The 20093-nt window shown below is 50.1% G+C and overlaps 1 protein-coding gene across 4 annotated transcripts in view; it reads left to right on the top strand.

Annotated features, from left to right (window-relative positions):
* AP2B1 (adaptor related protein complex 2 subunit beta 1) overlaps positions 1–18043 on the top strand; it is a 78495-nt gene extending 60452 nt beyond the window's left edge. For all 4 annotated transcript variants that reach the window (XM_066563215.1, XM_066563212.1, XM_066563213.1 and 1 more), the window contains 4 exons: positions 4224–4308; positions 5178–5264; positions 13969–14123; positions 15821–18043. In XM_066563215.1, the coding sequence (XP_066419312.1) occupies positions 4224–4308; positions 5178–5264; positions 13969–14123; positions 15821–15895 (402 nt within the window). In that variant the 3' untranslated portion in view covers positions 15896–18043. The remainder of the gene's footprint in view (positions 1–4223; positions 4309–5177; positions 5265–13968; positions 14124–15820) is intronic.
* The last annotated feature ends 2050 nt before the right edge of the window (positions 18044–20093 follow it).

The following is a 20093-nucleotide window of genomic DNA, read 5'->3' as shown; positions in this document are numbered from 1 at the left end:
AACCTCTCCCAGTAAGTCTGTGTTCCCTGACCATTGATGTAACCCTTGCTGTGCCTGCACAGCTCCAGGCTCAGCCCTGTGGGGAGAGCACACACAGAAGAAGCACAAACCCGTGGCTGGCAGAGGCTGCAGGCACCCCTGGCATCCTGAGAGCCCTTCCTGGCACAGACATCTTTTATGGAAAATCCTTTCCTTAGGATTTTTTCTCCTGAGAAGCTGAGAAGCCTCAAGAACAAAATGTAACCAATGGTTATTTGCTGCTGTGGAATGCAACAGGTGCATCAGGGATTGGTCTCATGTGGTTGTTTTTAATTAATGGCCAATCACAGCCCAGCTGGCTTAGACTCTCTGTCCAAGACACAAATCTTTGTTACCATTCTTCCTTTTCTATTCTCAGCCAGCCTTCTGATGAAACCCTTTCTTCTATTCTTTTAGTATAGTTTTAATATCATATATATCGTAAGATAATAAATCAAGCCTTCTGAAACATGGAGTCAGATCCTCATCTCTTCCCTCATCCTCATCCTCCTGTGAACACCATCACACCCTTCCTGTCACACAAAATGAAGTGGAGGAGCAGTTTTCCCTGGGGGCAGAGCAGCAGACTGTCACAGAGCAAGCCATGACCTGGTGAGGTAAAAAAAGGCTCTGCAGAGGAGAGTTGTTCTTGCCTTAACAGTTTGGCTGTTACCAGGCTCTAAAGCAAAACCCAACTTAAGTAAATCCTTAATTTAGTGTAGGTGCTAATGGGATTCCAAGTGGGTATGTTGTGTACTTGCTGCTGATGGAAAGCATCTGTGTTGCTTTCAGACTTGACTTTGAAAGTCAGTTCTGTTGCTCAAGTCTGAGATTTAAAGCATCAGAAACCTACACTATTGAAGAAAATAACTTTACATTGTTCCTATGAGGTACTTCTTCCCCAAAATACCATGTTTGGGCTCTCAGAGGGCTGGACTGCAAGAAAGCTCTTCAGAAGGGTGCTCGTGCTGGAAGGTGAACGAATCTATTCCAGGGGTTACTTCTAGAGGTGCTGCTTCCTCTAGTCAGATCATGAACAAGACATAAGTGATTTGTAACCCTGAGCCAATTTTTAGTGAGCTCACACCTTTTCAACAGTCAAACATCACATGAAAATCTGCCACCTTTTGACTTCTATCCCTCAGAGCTTTGCTGGCTGCTTGACTTAATTCACAAGGTACTAATATTTTTTTTCCCCTCTCTAAAAGATCACAAATGGAAAGCCATTTTTATTAAAAATGCTTCTGTTTCAACTCTGAAATGTCTGAAGCTAAAGGTCTAGCTAGAGATTTAATAGTTCATGTCCAGGTCAGCAGGTTAAAGCAGAGCCATGAGCAAAGTTAGTCTGGACTGGAGGATTTGTTGAATGCAAGCAGGGGTTTCTTTACAGGCATATCAAACCTGAAGAGGCTTCTCAGCTCCTGCTATCACATCAGATGTCAGTGCCTGTCTCAGGACAATGTTCTCACCTGAGGAGCACTGGATTTTTTTGGAAAGTCACTGTTATTACCTGCTCAGCTTCTTGCAGGTGCTGCTGTGGATCTGCTTTTGTAGCCTGTCAGATGGCACTGGGTGCTCCTGATGTGGAGCATGACCTTGGGAAGCTGTTACCAACTCAGGGGGCCTCTTCTTGGTGTGAGTTTCCCCATCCAGGTGTCTTTTGATGGCCCAGGTCTTGTGGAGCCCAGTTTGGGGGAAGTGTGTGGTGGTGAACAACAGAAGCTCATTTTGAGGAGCTCCCCAGTCATGTCCCAGTGCTGTAGGTTCAGGAGAGCCTTTTCCACCCTATGTGCAAAAGTTATTTGTTACAGCTGATTCCTGCATGATTACAGCTGCTTGCAAGGTGACATGTGATGTCATTCCTGAACCCAGTGATGCAGTTTGGGAGGAAGGCTTCCATGTGGCTTGATTTTTCTTTACTGGGAAGAAATTGCACTTCAGAGCATCTTAATTGGGTAGCTCTCCAGAGATAGCCAAAGCAGCTTACTCAGTGTGTTTCTGCAGAGTTGAGAAGCAGGTCAGCAGATACCTTTTTATAGCATCCTTATAACTGCAGGGACAGGGCTGGCATATTAATTTGGAGTGTGCCTCTAAAACCGTGACTGGAGAGAGGGAGCTGCTTTCCAGCCCCTCTTGTAAGAAACTGCTGTTGTATGGCAACAACAATTAGCTACAAAAGCTAAGTAATCTCTGTTGTTCTAAGGCAAGGCAATTAATCATTAAATCAGACTTGGAAAAGATCTTGGGTCGTGCAGTGTAGTCCCTGCTATGCTTTGTTGTTTTCCTACAGTTCCTCTTATTGAGAGCATTGTCAAGGCTGATTTTAACTGTAAGTCCAAGCACTGGAGCTTCTTTTATCCTCAGAGGAATTTAGTGCTGCTTAATAATTCTCACTGTTGGTTTTCCCAGACATTTAGCCTAAATTTTCCCTCTCCTGGCTCATCTCCATGACTTATATCCAAGCACAGCATCTGGAATGGCTGCACTGCTGTCCCTCCCCCAGCTCTCCCCTCCCAGACTCTGAAGTGCATTTTTGGCTCCTCACCCAGTGTGTTCCATCATATTTTGCAGTGGTGAATCACTGAAGTCCACCCACCAATCTGCTTTTACCCCTCTGGTTCAAACACTGAACATCCAACTCGTGAGCATGACGCCAGCAATCAGAGCATGGAACCAGTCCCTGGTACAGAGAACCAATCTCAGGTTTTTCCTCAGTTGCACCATCATTTGTGTGGTTTTAGTGGGCTTTAGACTAATCCCTTCTTAAGCTGGTTTGCACTGGGGGAATTAAATACAAGCTGCTACCTTTAGTGATGGCTGAAAAGTAGAAACACCACAGATTGTCACATTTACCTTTCTGCAGTTCTTTGCACTTCTGGGACCTCACAATTGCCAGAAGAGTTTGTTTGGGAGCTTGATCTCCTTCCACTTGTCTCTGGTTTTTACCAACATTTGTGGGTGTCCTTCCCAACTTGCCCCTGTAGGACAATAGATTTTCCCAGTAGGACATCAATGTATGTAATTATTAATGTCAACGAAGTTTGTCTTGCCATAAATCTTTGTAGCAGCAAATTTATTCCTTTGGCTCAGCATTTAGCATGGTCTGGTTTGTGTTCATGGTGACAAATGGGAGAACTCCCTCTGGGGGTTTTCAAACAAAGTGGGAGCTCCAATGGCTCCTGAAATTCCCCACACAACCTCAATTCTGGGTCTTTCTTACAAGACTTAAGATCCCTTCCTTGCAGCAAAGGCAGGTGTCTACTGAGCTGTGCTCCCATGACAGGCTCCAGCTGTGTGGGCTGACGTGGGGAGAGCATGAGAGGCATGGAAATAAAGCTCAGAGGTGCCTTTTCCTGAGCTGTGCTGTGACACTGCACCTCTCAGACCTCCCATTTGCTCCTGCTTGTCCCAGCAGCTCTCAGCCTGGGGAGAACTGTTAGCAGAGATTAGTGGGGAACATGGCAAGTGTGTGTGATAAAGGCAAAGCAGATAAGGGCAAACTCCCTGGCTGGTGGAGTTTAATGACACTGAGAATTAAGTCTTTTGTCAAGTGATGTTTTTTTTTTTACCTGATTGCTCTCTAGCAGGGCTTTCTTCTTCCAGGAATCAATACCCAGCACATATTCCCTATTTAGATTTTACTGAGGGAAAGGCAGGAATCTTGGGAGATGCTGCAAGGAAGATGCAGGCAATGGACTCATTTGAGGCTTTCTAGAAAGTGTCTGGACTGAGACAGGACTAATCAAAGAGGTGAAAAATAAGGAAATGAAGGTGAAAATGAAGAATACTGCTCAGGGGTTTGGAGCTGGGGAATGGCAAGAGTGGGTGATGAAGAAGTTGATGTGCAGTGTGACAGACATGATAGCAGGTGTGTGCAACCAAGAGGTTGGGATGTACCTGTAAGAAATGAGGAGAGGGAGAGACTGAGCAAGAGCAGGAAATAGCCAGGATGCTGCTGTGAGCCCCTGAGTGGAGCTGGCTCTGAAGCAGCACAATGAAAGGTTCACAGGAGAAGTTTGGGCAGCTTTCAGTGAAAATGGAGCAGGGGACTGGTCCTTTCTGAACCTGCCCAGGAGCTCAGTACCATCCCATTCAGAGCTGGCCTCTGCTCAGAGAGAGCACTCCAGGGTGATGAGACTGTGTGTGATCCCTTTGCTTTTCCAGCTGAGAGAGACTCTTTAACCTCCCTGTTTTTTCTGTGACAGGTGGCTGTGAAAAACAACATTGATGTCTTTTACTTCAGCTGCCTCATCCCTCTCAACGTGCTTTTCGTGGAGGATGGCAAAATGGGTGAGTGCTTTGGGGTGTGTGCTGAGCCTCCTGCAGCCAGGCTGTGCCCAGCTGGAGCTGCAGGTGCCTCCTGGCTCTGTTTCACCTGTGCCTTGACCTTCAAGCCATTTCATCTCAGCAGGTCTGGTCTGGTTGTCCCTGTTGTCCTGTCCCCATTGTCCTCCAGCTGCAGAACCCAAGTCCCTTCCTCTCATTCTCTCAGCCAGGTGGATCTGTTTTCTTTGAAGCTGATTTTTTTTTTTATTTGTTTGGGTTGGATTTGTTGTAGTTTTGGGGTTTTTTGATGGTTTGATTCACTTGAATGGGTCTAGGATTTGCCCCCATACCATTTTCACTGGAATTTTTGTATTCCTAGTCACCTTTATTGTATTCCTAAACTGCATCACTGGGTTCAGGAATGACATCACATGTCACCTTGCAAGCAGCTGTAATCATGCAGGAATCAGTTGTCACAAATAACTGTATTTGTATTCCTAGTCACCATTTTCCCTGGAATTTTTGTATTCCTAGTCACCTTTATTGTAAAAGTTTTGTTTGAATTGGCTGGAAGTTGCTAGAAAAGCAGCTTTCACTAACATAATCCTAAATATGTGGATCTCCTTCCTTCTTGTCAAATCCTGCATATTCTTGGCTTGTAAACAGCTCATGTGGCAAAGACTATCTCTCTTTTGGGGGAGGCCAAAATCCATCAAAGCTTTGCTGCTTTTACAGAGACTGAGGTAAATCCAGGAATAAATCTGTTCCCAGCAGGGCAGAAAGTTCTCAAAAGCCCTTCAGTGTGTCTACTTTGGAATATTCTGTGGTGTGTTAATTAATGCTGGGGTCCTGTGAGGATCCCAACAGTGCTGAGGGGATTTTTTTGTTTCTAGAGCGCCAGGTCTTCCTTGCAACATGGAAGGATATTCCAAATGAAAATGAGCTTCAGTTCCAGATTAAAGACTGTCACCTGAATGCTGGTGAGTAGCTTCATTCTGCCATGCTGAGAGCACTTTTGATGTATTGCCATTAAAAATCACCTTATTAATATCACCTCAGTAAAATAAGCTGATGGCTGATGAAGATGTAAGTATTGCACTTTTGAATAGCACAGCCTGGGATCCTAGGGCTTGTTTCAGTCAAAAACTTTAGCTGGGTCCCCATAAAAGCACATCTAAAAATCCCAAGTCTTTGATTTGACCAGTCTGTTTCTTCCTTTCATTCTGGACCTTGTATTCTTGTTTTTCCCTTTTATACTTTGCTTCCCTGCAAAGCTGCTCTTTAAATGGAGCTGAATATGGTGTTGGGGCTGTTCAGCAACCCTGTCCTGCTGCTGTGAGTTGTGATCAAAGTGTTCCAGCACTGCTGCATCACCCTGGGCCACTCACTTCACCTTTTGGCAGCTTCTTTCTTCTTTTCTGTTATGAAAGATTTAACCCTACAGAAACTGCAGAGTGTTGGGTGTTTGAGGAGGACAGGCCATGTGGGAAGGGTGTGCTGATGTTAGCTGAGAATTGATGCATTTTCATCATGTTTGGTCCCCTTCAGTTTGTTTGGCTGTAGAGTTTCCTCTGTGAGCATCTTGTACGTGTGACCTTACTACTGCTGAAGGATAAGGGAGTGTAAAAGGGTGGAATGGGGCCAGCTCAGCAGCTCTGCTCCTGTTCTGGAGGTTCTGGACAGGAGCCAAGTGATTCTACCAAAAGCTGCTCTGTTTCACAGATGAAAGAAGTGTCCCTATTGATTACCAACCCTGTAACCTTTTTATTCTCTCATGCCTGCTATTACACAATGAACACCCTCGTGCTTCAATAGCAGACAGAAACCATGGGTCTCTTTGTACTCATAATTATTACTATTTTGGAATATAAAAGCTGGAGCACGCAAGAGGAGGGGAAAAATAGCAGCTGTTGGACCTTATGACTTGATTTCACTGTGGGGTTTGAAATGAGAACCACCTCTGTGCCTCCCCCAGTCCTTCCTCTGCTCCTGACTGAGCTTGGCATTGCCTCTCCCCCTGCACTGCAGAGCTGCTGCTGCTGCTGCTGCCTTCTGCCCTGGCCATGCCCTGGCTGCATCCAGGGCTCTTTATCTCCAATCAGAAACACTGATTGGAAATGAAGAGCCCTGGAAGCTGCTCATTATGGTGTTGAGGTGCTGCCTGGAAGGGGATGTGGTTGGGAAGATTGCTGTTCCTGCAGCCTGGCCTCCCCCTCCTCCCTCTGGAAGAGGATGTTATGAAATTTGGAGTGACAGAATGCTCCCCATTGCAGAAGGGTTTGCCAGCTCAGGGCCAGGCTGCTCAGCCAGGCCTGGGGTGCTCAGGGGAGGACAAGTTTCCAGCTCTCAGGGAGAGCAGGGAACACCAGGCAGTTCCTCTCAGTGGGATCTGCAGCCTCTCCAGAGCACAACCCATCCCTTGGGCTGCTTGGGGAGTGCAGGACCTGCCAGGACCTGCCAGCCTCTTTGGCAGAAAGTGAGTCTCACCTCATAAACAGATTCCAAACACTTCCAGCCACCGAGGCTTCTGTTTCTGCTGCCCTCACCTCCTCCCTCTTGCAACTCCTCCTTGACCACCTGGGCTTGAGCATGGGGCAAGCCAAGAGCTTGCAGGAGGGAAAACCAGGGAAATCTTGTGTGCTTACCTGAGCCCCTTGTATTTTTTCTATATTTTCTTTTTGTTTGTTTTTTTTTTTTAACCAGGGCAGCCCTGACTCAGCCTGCTCACCTTGATTTCCTACAGGCAGTTACCTCCTCTAGCTCAGACCATCCTAGGAGCACCAAGCCTTGCTTGCACAAGGATCAGCCAAATCCAAAACCCATGGAGGGCTGGAATTCCAGCATCCTCAGGGGTGCAGGCTTCTCACAGCATGGCAAGTGAGACACTAGGGCAGAGGCAGAATAGGCTGGGTGAAATCTGAGTCCATCTTCTAGTTTACACCAGAGCAAGGGTGTGTGCCTGGCCATGTGCATCAGTAGGGTGATAATTTTTCAAGACTCACAATTTTGATTGTTTAAATCCAGTGTAAATAGGTTTAAGACTATCCATTATTCCAAAAAAAGCAAGTTTGCATGTACAATTTTTAGGAACTTGATCCTTGTGGAGGAAGGGCTGGTTCCTGTTCCAAAGACTCTCCTGCAGGAGATGTGTAACCACAATAAAGCTCTCAGTTTGGGCTGTCAGTGGTTGTGGTGTTCTTTGCAGGTTTGCAATGCACTCGTGGCAGAGCTGCACAAAACTCTGCAGATCCCAGCAGCTCCTCACCAGACCTGAGGAGAGGCTGGGTTTGTGCACAGGGAACAGCTCTGGAGCACTGCTGGCTCCTTGGAGTGAGCTGTTCTCCCTGCTGGGAGCTGCTGGGGTCAGTCATTCATGCCCAGCCTGAGCCCACCCACCAGGTGGTGAGTGCTGAGACACCATTCATGCCTCAGCCTCCCTGATCCCAGCCCCGTGACGTGAGTGCAGCTGGAGCTAAAAATACCCAGCTCCCAGAGCTGGGCCCTAGCACAGCTCCAGCAGCCACTCAGAGCCCTGTGGAGCAGCTGGGCTGGGAGAGGCTGGGCAGGAGTGTGATCCCTGCACCCTCAGAGCCTGCCTCCCCTTCCCCCAGCTCTCCCTCTCCCAGCTCTCCTTCTCCCAGCTCTCCTCTCAGCTCTCCTTCTCCCAGCTCTCCTCTCAGCTCTCCTTCTCTCAGCTTTCCTTCTCCCAGCTCCCCCTCTCCCAGCTCCCACTCTCCCAGCTCTCCTCTCAGCTCTCCTTCTCCCAGCTCCCCTTCTCCCAGCTCCCCTTCTCCCAGCTCCCCTTCTCCCAGCTCCCCTTCTCCCAGCTCCCCTTCTCCCAGCTCCCCTTCTCCCATCTCTCCTTCTCCCATCTCTCCTTCTCCCAGCTCCCCTTCTCCCAGCTCCCCTTCTCCCAGCTCTCCTTCTCCCAGCTCTCCTTCTCTCAGCTCTCCTTCTCTCAGCTCCCCTTCTCCCATCTCTCCTTCTCCCAGCTCCCCTTCTCCCAGCTCCCCTTCTCCCAGCTCCCCTTCTCCCAGCTCTCCTCTCAGCTCTCCTTCTCTCAGCTCCCCTTCTCCCAGCTCCCCTTCTCCCATCTCTCCTTCTCCCAGCTCCCCTTCTCCCATCTCTCCTTCTCCCAGCTCCCCTTCTCCCATCTCTCCTTCTCCCAGCTCCCCTTCTCTCAGCTCTCCTTTTCCCATCACTCCTTCTCCCATCGCTCCTTCTCCCATCGCTCCTTCTCCCATCTCTCCTTCTCCCATCTCCCCTTCTCCCAGCTCCCCTTCTCCCAGCTCTCCTTCTCCCAGCTCCCCTTCTCCCATCTCTCCTTCTCCCATCTCTCCTTCTCCCAGCTCCCCTTCTCCCAGCTCCCCATCTCCCAGCTGCAAACAGCCTTTCCTTTCATGAATTCTCACATCTGTGCTGTGTGAGGAGCAGAAGTTCTGTGCAGCCATCCTGGAGGCCCTGCAGAGCAGTCAAGCAGGGGGTGCTGCTCTTCCTCAGTGGAGAAACTGAAATTTGAATTTCTTTCTCTCTAAACACCCAGCACTTATTTCCTATTTAGATTTTACTGAGGGAAAGGCAGGAAACTTGGGAGATGCTGCAAGGAAACTGCAGGCAATGGACCCACTTGAGGCTTTCTAGAAAGTGTCTGAACTGAGACAGGAGTAATCAAAGAGGTGAAAAATAAGGAAATGAAGGTGAAAATGAAGAATGCTGCCCAGTGGAACTGGGGAATGACAAGAGTGGGTGATGAAGAAGCTGATGTGCAGTGTGACAGACATGCAGGTGTGTGCAACCAAGAGGTTGGGATGTACCTGTAAGAAATGAGGAGAGGGAAGAGCAGGAAAGAGCCAGGATGGTGCTGTGAGCTCAGGAACTGGCTCTGAAGTGAGTTAGACTTGAAACAGGGATTTGTTGGGGGCTGGGATTTGATCTGTCAGAAAAGCAGTGTGTGAGTTTCTTGTACATCCAGAGCTGTCTGTCACAGTGCAACAGTCACCTTACAGCACCTCCTGTGCAAACTGCAGACTCCTCTCCAGGTTATTGCTTTTCCTCCTTCAAACAAAAAGGAGATAAACACAGACAGACAGCAGAGAAGCTTCTGTGGCAGTCTGTGCTCCCAGGCCTTTGTAGGTAAAAGATCCATCCTGTGTCCACAAGACAAGTTTGAGCTTTGGTGGGATGGCACAAAAAGCTCCTGTCCCTGGCAGCTCATCCCAAAGCAGTGAGCAACCAGAAAGTCTTGGCTGCTGCAGGTAGCCCAGAGCAGGGCAAGAGAAGCCAAGCATAAGGTGCCAGGCTGTGGGATGAGGAGCAGGTCCCTGTAAGTGGGAATTGGGCTCTGATCTGTGTCTCCACCATCTTTGCTTCCAAAAAAAGCAAATCCTGGACCTTTGAAGGTATTCCCACCGTTCCCCAGTGACTCAGGGAGAGATGAGTGCTTAGATCAGGATTTGGGGCTCAGGTTCCCCAGTGGTGAGAGATGGACCTGGCCTGAGGCTGTTCCTGAGGGCTGTGGAGGAACAAGTCCCTCTGGAGCTGTTCCATGGGGCCAAGGTGTGCTTGGGATGCCCTGCACATCTTGAATTCATCAGAGCTGCTCCGTGCATCAGCCTCTTAGGAAGAGGTTGGGAAAGTTCCCTTGAGAAAACCTCATTCAGAAATAATGAAAAACACAAGGTCATGCTTATAGCCCAGCATTCTCATTTCTTATTAATCCAGTGCTAAATTAATTGATTTGGGGTTTTTTTAAATGAAAATACATCAATCTAGTGCATGAAAATAGATTACTTAACTGTTATAGCTCAAATATTCTGGGTGCTGTTGGTGCAGCTGAGGTTTCCCCTGTATCTGAGCATGCACTGAAGCTCAGTTTGCCTTGTTTACACTGGGTTTTTTCAGCATGCTAAGTTTGACTAAATTCTAAAGGATCACTACATTAGGATATGCAAATCAGATGAGCTAAATGGTTTTCTTTTTCCTAAACACTGCTTACCCAAACCCACAGAGTGAAAGAGGATGAGCTGACTTGCACATGGAGATTTCCTCCCATTTAATGGTATTCCATCAGTTGCTGTGCTATTCAGCACAGGAATTTTGGTTTAATTTGTTTATCACTGATCCACAATTTGGTTGTGAAACAGCAGCTTTCATGTTTTGAGTTGAACGTGGCTTTATTGGTATGCAGTGGTCACTTTGTTTTTCTCCCCCAGATAATTTGCTAATGCCAGAAAAAAGGTAAATTGGATTTTATTTTGATGAAAAAACCTGGGGGGAAATCATACACAAGCTTGCATGGGATGTTGTTTTTTTGTGTGTGCAAATCTTGTAGCTGATAGTTTAATAAATTACAAAACTGGTGCATATTACATGTCCTGGAAATAAATGTAGTGTCAGAACATTGCCCCAAGTGCCTCCCCACTGGATCAGCCTGTGCTTGGTATTTGAATGCAGTTCTTGGCTGGATGCGCAGAACCATTCAGGTGCTGCTAGAAATGGCACAGGGATGTTCTGGGCTATCACAGCATAAAATATAAGCATTAAATTGTACTTTCTGCTATGGAGTGCTTGCTGCAGACTGCCACAAAGGTCAGACAAGGTGGATGGTCAGTGTTGGCTCTGAGCTGTGCCTGTCCTTGGTGCACACCCCCCCTGCCAGGTGCTCATCTTGGCTCTCTGAGTTCAGGTGTGAAGTTCTTAAGCTGGTGGGCAGAAGATTTGAGCTCATCCTTTGCTTTACCCGGGAGAAAAATGCTGTTAAAAAAGGATTGGGTCCCTTCAGTGCAAAGGACTTGTGAGCTGTTGAGTTGTTCCTCCCTGTGTTTCCATGTGCACTGCTGGGCTGTGGGACTGAGGTCAAAAATCCTGGTCAGAAAGGAAAATACAAGGAAAACAAACCAAACAAACCAGCCCTGAAAGCTGGGCTGATGTCAGAGGCTTCCTTGGCCTTGGTGATGGCCAAACCTCCCTGTGTCCTTCCCTTGTGTTTCAGGAGGGTTCTGAGAAGAAACCTTGAGACAAAACAAAGTTGCTGTGCAGGGCCAGCTGTGCCTTGTGCTGCTTTGCTGAAGGACTTGTGTGCTGTGCTTTGCAGAGTCCCCAGAGTCACCCAGCCCTGCTGCAGCCTCCCTGGGCTCTGGGGGCCTGGGCTCAGCTCCCTGCTCCCAGCAAGATCTGCCTGGCTTTATTTCATTTATTTATTTTTTTAAATAAAGGCTGTGCTGTCACATGGCATTAGCGGTCCTGCCTTCAGCCAGCCCCAGCCTGCCACTGTTGCTTAGCAACTCTGATGATCTCCAAAATCCAAATTGCTGATACTCCAGAGCACAGGAGGGATGGGAGCTGCTTCCTGGGGGGAGAGGGGCTCAGCTCTCCCCAAATCTGTGCTCAGATTGGGGGCAGGAGGGTCAGGCCAGCCAAGCATCAGCTCCAGCTGCTCACCATTGCTCTGGCTGAGGCAGGGCATCTTTTGCTGGGGCTTTTTGTGCTCTTTGGAGGTTAACTGAGGTCAGGGGAGCAGAAAATGGGCTTCCTAGGGTTTGCCCTGCCTCACTTTCCCTCCCTGTATCCCCCTCCAAGCACATTCCTGCTCTGAAGTGTGCCCCTCAGCAGAGGCTGGGGGTGTTTCCATGGCAAGAGGAGCCATCACATGAAGATTCTGGTGTAAGAGCAGCTGCTCTGTGGCTGTGTCTCACCTGCTGAGCTCCCTAGACACAGCTCCCCTGCTCTGCCATCACCCCCTGTGATGGGGTAGCAGCCAAAATTGCAGCTTCTCATTCCAGTCCTGCATCCCTGCTCCCCAGGGATTCCCCAGGGAATGCCTTTACTCTGACAGCATCTCCCAGCAGAGGGGAGGCTGCTGTGGCAGGTGTCAGGCTTGCTGGAGAAAGTCCTTGCCAGTAGTTCCACCTTCCAGAGGCGTGAGTTTTAACCCACAGCCTGTCAAAATGGGTCCAAAAAATCCCATTTAATACCAGCAACCCTCTCAGACAAGGATGTCCTGTCTGAGCCTGTGCTTGTGTTGGACACTTTGCCTTCCCAAGGGCCTGGAGGCTCCTGTTGATGCCTTGGGAGCATAAGAATATGAGAATTGGGGCTTCACTGCTGGTGGGTGATGTCCTTGCAGCATGGATTAATCCCAGCCACGCTCCCTGTGAGCAGGGGACTGCTCTGCACTGCCCATTTCCCAAGTCTGGCTGAGTTTATTGTGGAGAGGAGGAGTATGGGTGGGAGGAGGAGACAGGCAATGAGGGGTTTTAAGCAAAAGATCTCATTAGTTACATATATCAGCCAGTTTCCATAGTAACTGGGGAAGAGAGGAAGCCTAAATCTGAGTGTGTCTGGGTGGCTGCATGCCTGAACCATCCTGGGCCTGCAGGGAGCTGCTCTGGAGCCTGGGGATCAAAGGGGTGCACAAAGGGTGCAGGCTGCCCTGGGGAGAGGCGGTGGATCCCAGTGTCTGCATCAGGGTGTGGATCTGCCTTTTTCTTCCTCCTCCCACCATTCCCTGGGCCATGAACAGGCTCTGCTGTCCTCTCTCCAGTCCCTCAGCACAGACTGGTGTCCACTGGTGTCAGGTCTGGCACCCTGTGGATGGATTAGAGCTGCTTGGTCACTTGGTGCTGCTCCTCTGCTGCTGTCCTGCTCCCTGTGCTCCTTAGATGGATCCCACATTTCCAGTCTCTGGCCTTTCAGTGCTAGTTGGTTTAAGGCTCTTTCTGTCCCTCATTTTTTGTCATAAATGACCCAGCCTGCTCTGAATGACCCAGCACAGATAAAGTGTCCTTAAGCTTCTCCTGCTGGGCACCAGGAATGGGAATTTGCCAATGATGCTTATCAGGTGTGGGATCTTCCACCCAAAGTGTGACTGTGCCCCTTTACAGGTATCCACAGCCTGATGTTTGCTCTGTGCTGAGGAACTCCTTGGCATCCAGGGGCTGCTGGTTTGGGTCCTGGTGTTCTGTGGATTTGTCCTGGTGTTCTGGTTTCCTCAAAAAGTCCCTTAGAAATAATGTGTGTGACAATGACACCCATCCAGGTGTGCAGCTGAAATCACACCTCATCTGCAAGGTCTGAGGTCAGGCTGTGTGTTAAAACCATACCACAGTCCTGTGATGTCTGGAGACAGTGCCTGGGGGGTGGTTTACCCTTTCAAGTAATTACTTTTTTAAAAAGAGAAAGGATTTTTGCTACCTTGTAGGACATTGATTAGGCCAGAAGTGTCTGTGTGTGAGCAAAGTAGGAGGGAGCTCTTGTGGCTGGGACACAACCTCAGAACCTGAGCACGCCTCAGGCTGTGATCTTTGTTCTTTTCCACCTTCATCTTCTGACTTTTTGGCTGCCTGTAGGTGGATGGGGGTTGTAGAGAAAGCAGAGTTCCCTTCCCCTCTGAGCAGCCTTTAAAGTCTCACCTTGATCAAGTCCTGAGTGACCCAGGGCAGTGAGAGCCCTGTGAAATGGGCAAATACTCACCAAGAGATCACAGCCTGAAGGGAATGAGGTGGGCCCATGGAGAGAACTGGAATTTTTTTCTTCTTGTTGTCATGTGTGCTCCTGTCCCCAGGGAAGCAGCCAGCATTTCCCTGTGCCCTTGCATCCTGGGAATGCTCCCCAGGGCTCTCCTGTCTCTGCAGATGATGGATCTGAACTAACAGATGCCCTTTTTTCCCTCCCTTCCCTCCAAAGACACTGTCTCCAGCAAGCTGCAGAACAACAATGTCTACACCATTGCCAAGAGGAACGTGGAGGGGCAGGACATGCTCTACCAGTCCCTGAAGCTCACCAATGGCATCTGGATCCTGGCTGAGCTGCGCATCCAGCCCGGGAACCCCAACTACACGGTGAGATCTCACAGGGCAGGGCACAGCCTGGGCTCCTGCTGCTCACCCACACCCTGAGCCCTTCCTTCCTGCCCTTCCTCCCTGGGCTATTCAGTGGGTACCCAGGGTGAAGGAGGAAAATGATCAATCTGACTACCATGTTTCTAGAAGGCTAATTTATTATTTTATCATATATCATATATCATATATTATATTATATATTATAAGATATATGATATCGTATTCTATTGTATTATATATGATATTACATTACATTATATTATTGTTTTAATTTTTATTATTTATACTATATTATGCTATATTTATTATACTATATTTATTAGTGTATTTATTGAATAGTATATTATATTTATTATTTATTATAGTATTTATTATACTATAATTTATTATTTTATTATTTATACTATATTATACTATATTAACTATACTATACTAATTATACTACTATTATACTATATTTACTATACTACTATACTACTATTATACTATATTAACTATACTATACTAAGGAATAGAGGAAGGATACTGACAGAAGGCTACAAGGAATGATAATGAAAACTTGTGACTCCTTCCAGAGTCTCAACATAGCTAGCTGTGATTGTTCATTAAGTTAAAACAATTCACATGACACCAATCAAACAATGACCAGTTGGTAAACAGTGTCCAAACCACATTCCAAAGCAGCAAAACACAGGAGAAGCAATCAGATAATTGTTGTTTTCTTTTTTCTCTGAGGCTTCTCAGCTTGCCAGGAGAAGAAATCCTGGCAAAGGGATTTTTTCAGGAAACAGGACAGTGACACCTCGCTCTGTGTTGAGGGAGATGCTGTTAATTTGGCTGGGGGGGGTGAGGAGGGAGTGCCTAACACAGGAAAAGTGAGGAGCAACAGAACTCCCCTGCTCTGCCACCAGTGAGCTGGGCCAGTGCCTGCTCAGCAATGAACAGTGACTTGCCAAGGTTACCCAGAGACAAAGCCAAGAGATATTAGCAAGGAAGCACTGCCAGGGAGCCCTTCCCCCTCTTCCAGACAAGGGGAAATTTATGCCCCGCCGTGTTCCCGGCTGTCTGTGGCCCTGTGCTGGCACCAGCCCGGGGCTGGGGGGAAGGTGCTCTCTGTCCTGCTTCATGCACCCCTGTGACTCTTCTCTTTGACTTCACTGCCCTTCTGAGGGACCTGTGTGTCTCTGGTATTAGAGGATTTATCTCCTCTTGGAAGCTGTGCCAGGAGTTTTGAGAGAAATGTGTGGTCCGGGGAGCTGCGGGGTGGATGTGAGCGCTGGAAGGTGATTTAAAGTGTTTGCACAAGGTTTGATGCTGCAAGCCTGGTCTCAGCCTGATCTTTGCTTTAGAGAGGAGTGACAGCCAAGTTCGTGTCCATCAGGACTGAGCAGCAGATCTTTAGAAGCCCTTGAGTTTAGTGCTGTGATTTGCAGCCTGAGAACACGCACAGGTCCCTTGTCTCAGTTTGGGACCATGTCCCCTTTTTCCTCCTGCCCGTGGGGCCACCTACATTTGCTGAGAATTTGGGAGTTTGCTTTTGTTTTCCTCCCGCTTTCAGCAAGCCCTGAAAGGGCACTTTGAGGTTGGTGATGAAGAAAGCAGGACAAACATTCAGTGTGATTGTCAGCAGCCATGTCCAACCATTCATTCCCTTGTGGCAGGAATTCCAGCACTAACCTCTCCTCTCCTCTCCACAGCTCTCCCTGAAATGCCGAGCTCCAGAAGTGTCCCAGTACATCTACCAGGCCTACGATGCCATCTTGAAAAACTAACAGGAGGTGGAGCCTGTGCCTCACCCTGCAGAAGGAGGGGGGGAAAAGGGGTCCCCAGAGCCTCCTTCACCGCCAGCGCAGGGAAGAGCACTCCTAACTGGAAGCAGCTGTATTCATGTGTAGGATTGCAGTCAAAGGCACTGATTAAACAAGGTAGCAATTAGTATCCACGTGCTAATGATGATAGGGAACAAACCCCTTTGGTATTTTTAGCGTCCATGGAGTTTGTAACCACTGCTTCAGACTACTCCCATGTGCCCCTCGCCCCTCACTCATCCGTTCTCGTGGGCTTCTCTCCCATTTTGTGCCAATGTTCAGTGTTTTCTAAATGGCTTTAGGTGTAGTTTGGATTTTGTAAAATAACTGCTCATTGGAAAAACGAAAAAACACCGAGCAAAAACCACACGTCTGCTCATTAAAACAAGGCAAAAGTGTCGAAAACATAACACTGCACTTTATTTTATATTTTTATACTTTTTTTTGAGTTTTTCTATTGTAATTGGCTTAAAGGGAAGGTGATTGCAAGGAAGTCTTGGGAGCCCTGCAGGGACATGGGGCTCTAGCAGGGTGAGCACAGCCTCGGGGAATTAGGAACAGAGCCATCAGTGGGGTCCTGGGAGGGGGATGGAGCCCTAAGGAGGGGTTTTTATTACTCTTGTGCTGGCTTCTATGGTGTTTTCACTCCAGCCATCTCCCTGCCTCATCAGCTGGTGATTTGAGCAGTGAGGCTGCTTTTGTGTGGGGAGGAGCTGCAGGCCTGGATGGGTAACAGGGCAGGGGTGATGAAATGAAGGAAATGAGCCCGTTCTTAGAGCAAAAGGCTCATGCCAGAGCTCCAGGTATGGCCTCTGCATCCTCACCCATGTGCAGCCCCTCTTCCTCCCATTCTTTCTGTGCCTGCTGAGGCCAAGCTGCCTCCTCAGCCATCCCTGAGCTGTGCCCCCTGAGCTGTGCCCCCCTCTCCCAGTGCTGGCCCTGGCAATTCCCAGGCTCGTGGTGCCACATCCAGGTGTGGCACTGTCACTTCCCCAGTGGGGCTGCAGCATCACCCAGGCCCCCACAGAGAGGGGCTGCTGCTGGCAGTGCCCCAGGATGCCAGGGGAGTGGAGTGGCTCTCCCTGTTGCCCTGCTGCCCCCAAAGCCCAGGCTGGGCATGGTGGGAGATGCTTTGGGCCTGGCACTGTTTGCTCCCTGCCTGCCTGGGGCACTCAGCTTCAGCTGGGCTGGGTGGAGCAGGTCATGGGAGGGTTTCTCCCTTTGGCAGCTCCACTCTTTGTGCCCAGCACAGTGGCCAGAGCCAGCCAGGTTCCTGCTCTGAGTCCCAAGCAGCCCCATGCCCTGGCCCCTGTTTTCCAAGCTGTCCCTTAGAGCCAGGATTGTTTCCCTTCCAGTCCACAGCTGTGGAGTCACCCCATTGCAACCACTCAGTGCTGCAGCACCAGCAGTGAAAGCAAAGCCTCCTGCATGTCCCTGCTCCATCCATAGCTTTTCCTGCTTAATCCAACCCCAATCCAGACCAGCCTCTCCCTCCCCAGCATGCTTGGACATCTCCTCCCCAGCTAACAAAGCTCTTGCGTGTAGCAACCCCCCTGTTGTCCTTTTAGACACCACTTTCCAAGTCAGTAAATGTTTCACGGTGGGAGATCGTTCATCAGGGCTTTGGCACTGGCTGCAGCCAAAAACCCAGTGCTGGGAAAAGGTCACAGTGTCCTGGGAGAGGCTCCAGCAGGGCCCTGAGGAAGGTATGTCCCTGTGTAGGAACCCCTGGGCTCTGGCTGGGGGGAAGAAAGTGGGGCAGAGCTGGAGCAACCCGGCCCTCGAGCCTTGCCCAGTGTGCTGGGAGGGGATTTGCTCCGAGCCCTGCGGCTGCAGTGTAAAAATCATTAACAGAGCAATTAAGGAAGTGCCGGCGGCGCTGATGCTGTGTGGGGCAGGGAGGAGAGCACAGCTTCGATGTGGGGAGGGGTTGCTGAGCACCCCCTTCTCTTGCCAAATTCCTTCCCAGCTTTTGGGGTGGGTGTCTGAGCCCGGGTTGGGGCCGGGGCTCGTCGGTGCCGTTCCCTCCGCCCCTGCTCGTTCGAGTGTTCCCGTTCGTGTTGCTCTTCAGGCTTCCCCTGCCCTCCGTGTCAATAAAGTCATTTCCACGAGGCTCTGGCTGCGTGTGGCTCTGTGGGAATGGGGAGAGGAGCCATTCCCCTGATGCTGGCTCTGCCCAGGGCTGAAGGCTGTATTTGGTGGGAAGGAGATTGTTTGCTCACCAGGCTTCTTTTTCCACCAGGCACTTCTGCAACACAGACTCCCCAAATCTGGGGCTTGCAGGAGGAGGAGGAGGCAGCAAGTTCCCTTGGTGCTCCAAGAGCTGCTTCTCCTCATCTCAGAGGGCAGCAGGGACAGATTCAGATGAGCAGCAGGAGATGGATGTACCCATTTTAGCCCTTTTGGGGCTCCAGGGGGGCTGTGTGTAGTGTGACCTGTTTTTCCTGTGGGGAAATAGTGAAATCCTGGGAGTCAGTGGTGTGTTTGGATTGCTTTGCACTGGTGCTGTTTTTCAGAGGGCTTTGCCATCTCTTCTTCCATCTCAAGCAAGATGGGTTGGGCTGCAAAACCTCTGTGCCAGCCCAGAGCCAAGCTCAGTACCTGAAGTGGCCAGAAATCCAACAGAACAAGCAGCAGGTTTGCTCTGGAGCAGGGCAACCTTTTCCCTCACCCTGCCCAGCCTTGGCTGAGCTGCACCTGGGATTTTGGGAACTTCCACCCTCTGTGGAGGGCAGGTACCATATCAGCCAGTGTGGCCCTGCTCTGGGATGGTTTTGTGTTGGCAGCAGGTGCACATGTCAGGTAAGCACAATGACAGGCTGGCTTGGGGTCCCTGATCTTGCTGTTGTGTCCCTTCCTGCATCCCTGGTTTGGGATGGGATCATCATTCCCTGCTGGGGATGGGCCTGGAGCAGCATTTGGCCCCACAGGAACAAGAATTGCTGTGGGATCTCAGGGCTGTGCCCTTTCTGCTACTGTCCCTTCATGTCCTATGGCAAAGGGAAAGGTTTCATCCTCCCTCCCTGTTCTGCCAGAGGCTCCTCAAGAATGAACTGGGGTTTGCTGCTGCTGCTATGGGTTTGCAGATTTGCTGTGGATTTCCCTGTCAGCAGGGACACACCAACCCCCTGGGAGCTGGGTTTGGCATTAGCAGTGTCACCCGTGGGGCTCAGGGGACACAGGTGATGCTCCCAGAGCTGGGAACTCTAGGGGGGATTGGTCCCCACAGCTTTCCCTGTTCCTGAGGCCATGCTGTGGGACAGGGACCTCCTGAGCTGTTCCTTGCTGCTCTGGCTGGAGCTGGGGCAAATCCTCCTGTGCTGGGTGGGCTCCCCAAAATCCCTGCTGCTCCCACTGGCCTCACACCCATCCTGCCCCATGCCAGCAGATCCCTGAGCCCGTGATGGGCTGTGGGGGTGACAGGGGCTATGGGGAGGATTTTGGCTCTGGCTGAGGCAGGAGCTGACCATAGCCACCATCTCTGCCTGTCCCCAGCTGCCACCTGCACATCAGGACACAGGGACTCTTGCATGGATGATTTGAGGTTTGCCTTGCACTCGTGTTGCTCAGACTGGGATAAACCTCGCAGCCAGCAGGGACGTGCCGGGATCCAGCCCCACTCCCCTCCCCCTGCTCCTCGTATATTAAATTTCACACATAAAACTGCAACTGAGGAGCATCTCGGAGGGAACCGCTAAAAATAGCCCCGAGCCTGGAGCCTGAATTGTGCAGGAGAGTTCATGTGCAGCCCGGTCCCTGCGCTCTGCCGGAAGCATTCCAGGGCTCGGCGCTGTTCCATGGCCGTGCCGGGAAGGGGAGCAGCGTCTCGGGCTGCTGCTAACCCCAGGACACAGAAATATCGCCCTTCTGCGAGCATCTCTGCAGGGAAATAACGCCCCGCTCTCTGCCAGGGGCTGTGACCCCCTTTGCCTGCTGCTGGTGCCAGGGTGGCACAAAGGCTGTGCCAGCGTCCTTGCGCCCCCAGCCGTGGGGCTGTGTCTGCCGTCCCCTTGTCCCCCCAGAGGGATGTGGCGTTGTGTTTGCCCCTGCACCCCCTCCTCACCCCGGAGATGATGTTTTTCCCCAGCCAAAGGTGCTGACGAGGCTGGGGGGAGCCCGGCCGAGCCCGTGCGATCGCCGCCAGCCCTGTGCAGACACCTCG

The sequence above is a fragment of the Molothrus aeneus genome, chromosome 20 (genome assembly GCF_037042795.1).
Source record: "Molothrus aeneus isolate 106 chromosome 20, BPBGC_Maene_1.0, whole genome shotgun sequence".
NCBI classification, from domain to species: Eukaryota; Metazoa; Chordata; class Aves; order Passeriformes; family Icteridae; genus Molothrus; species Molothrus aeneus.
Note: the sequence above shows the minus strand (reverse complement) of the source record. Positions and strands in the feature narration are given on the sequence as shown.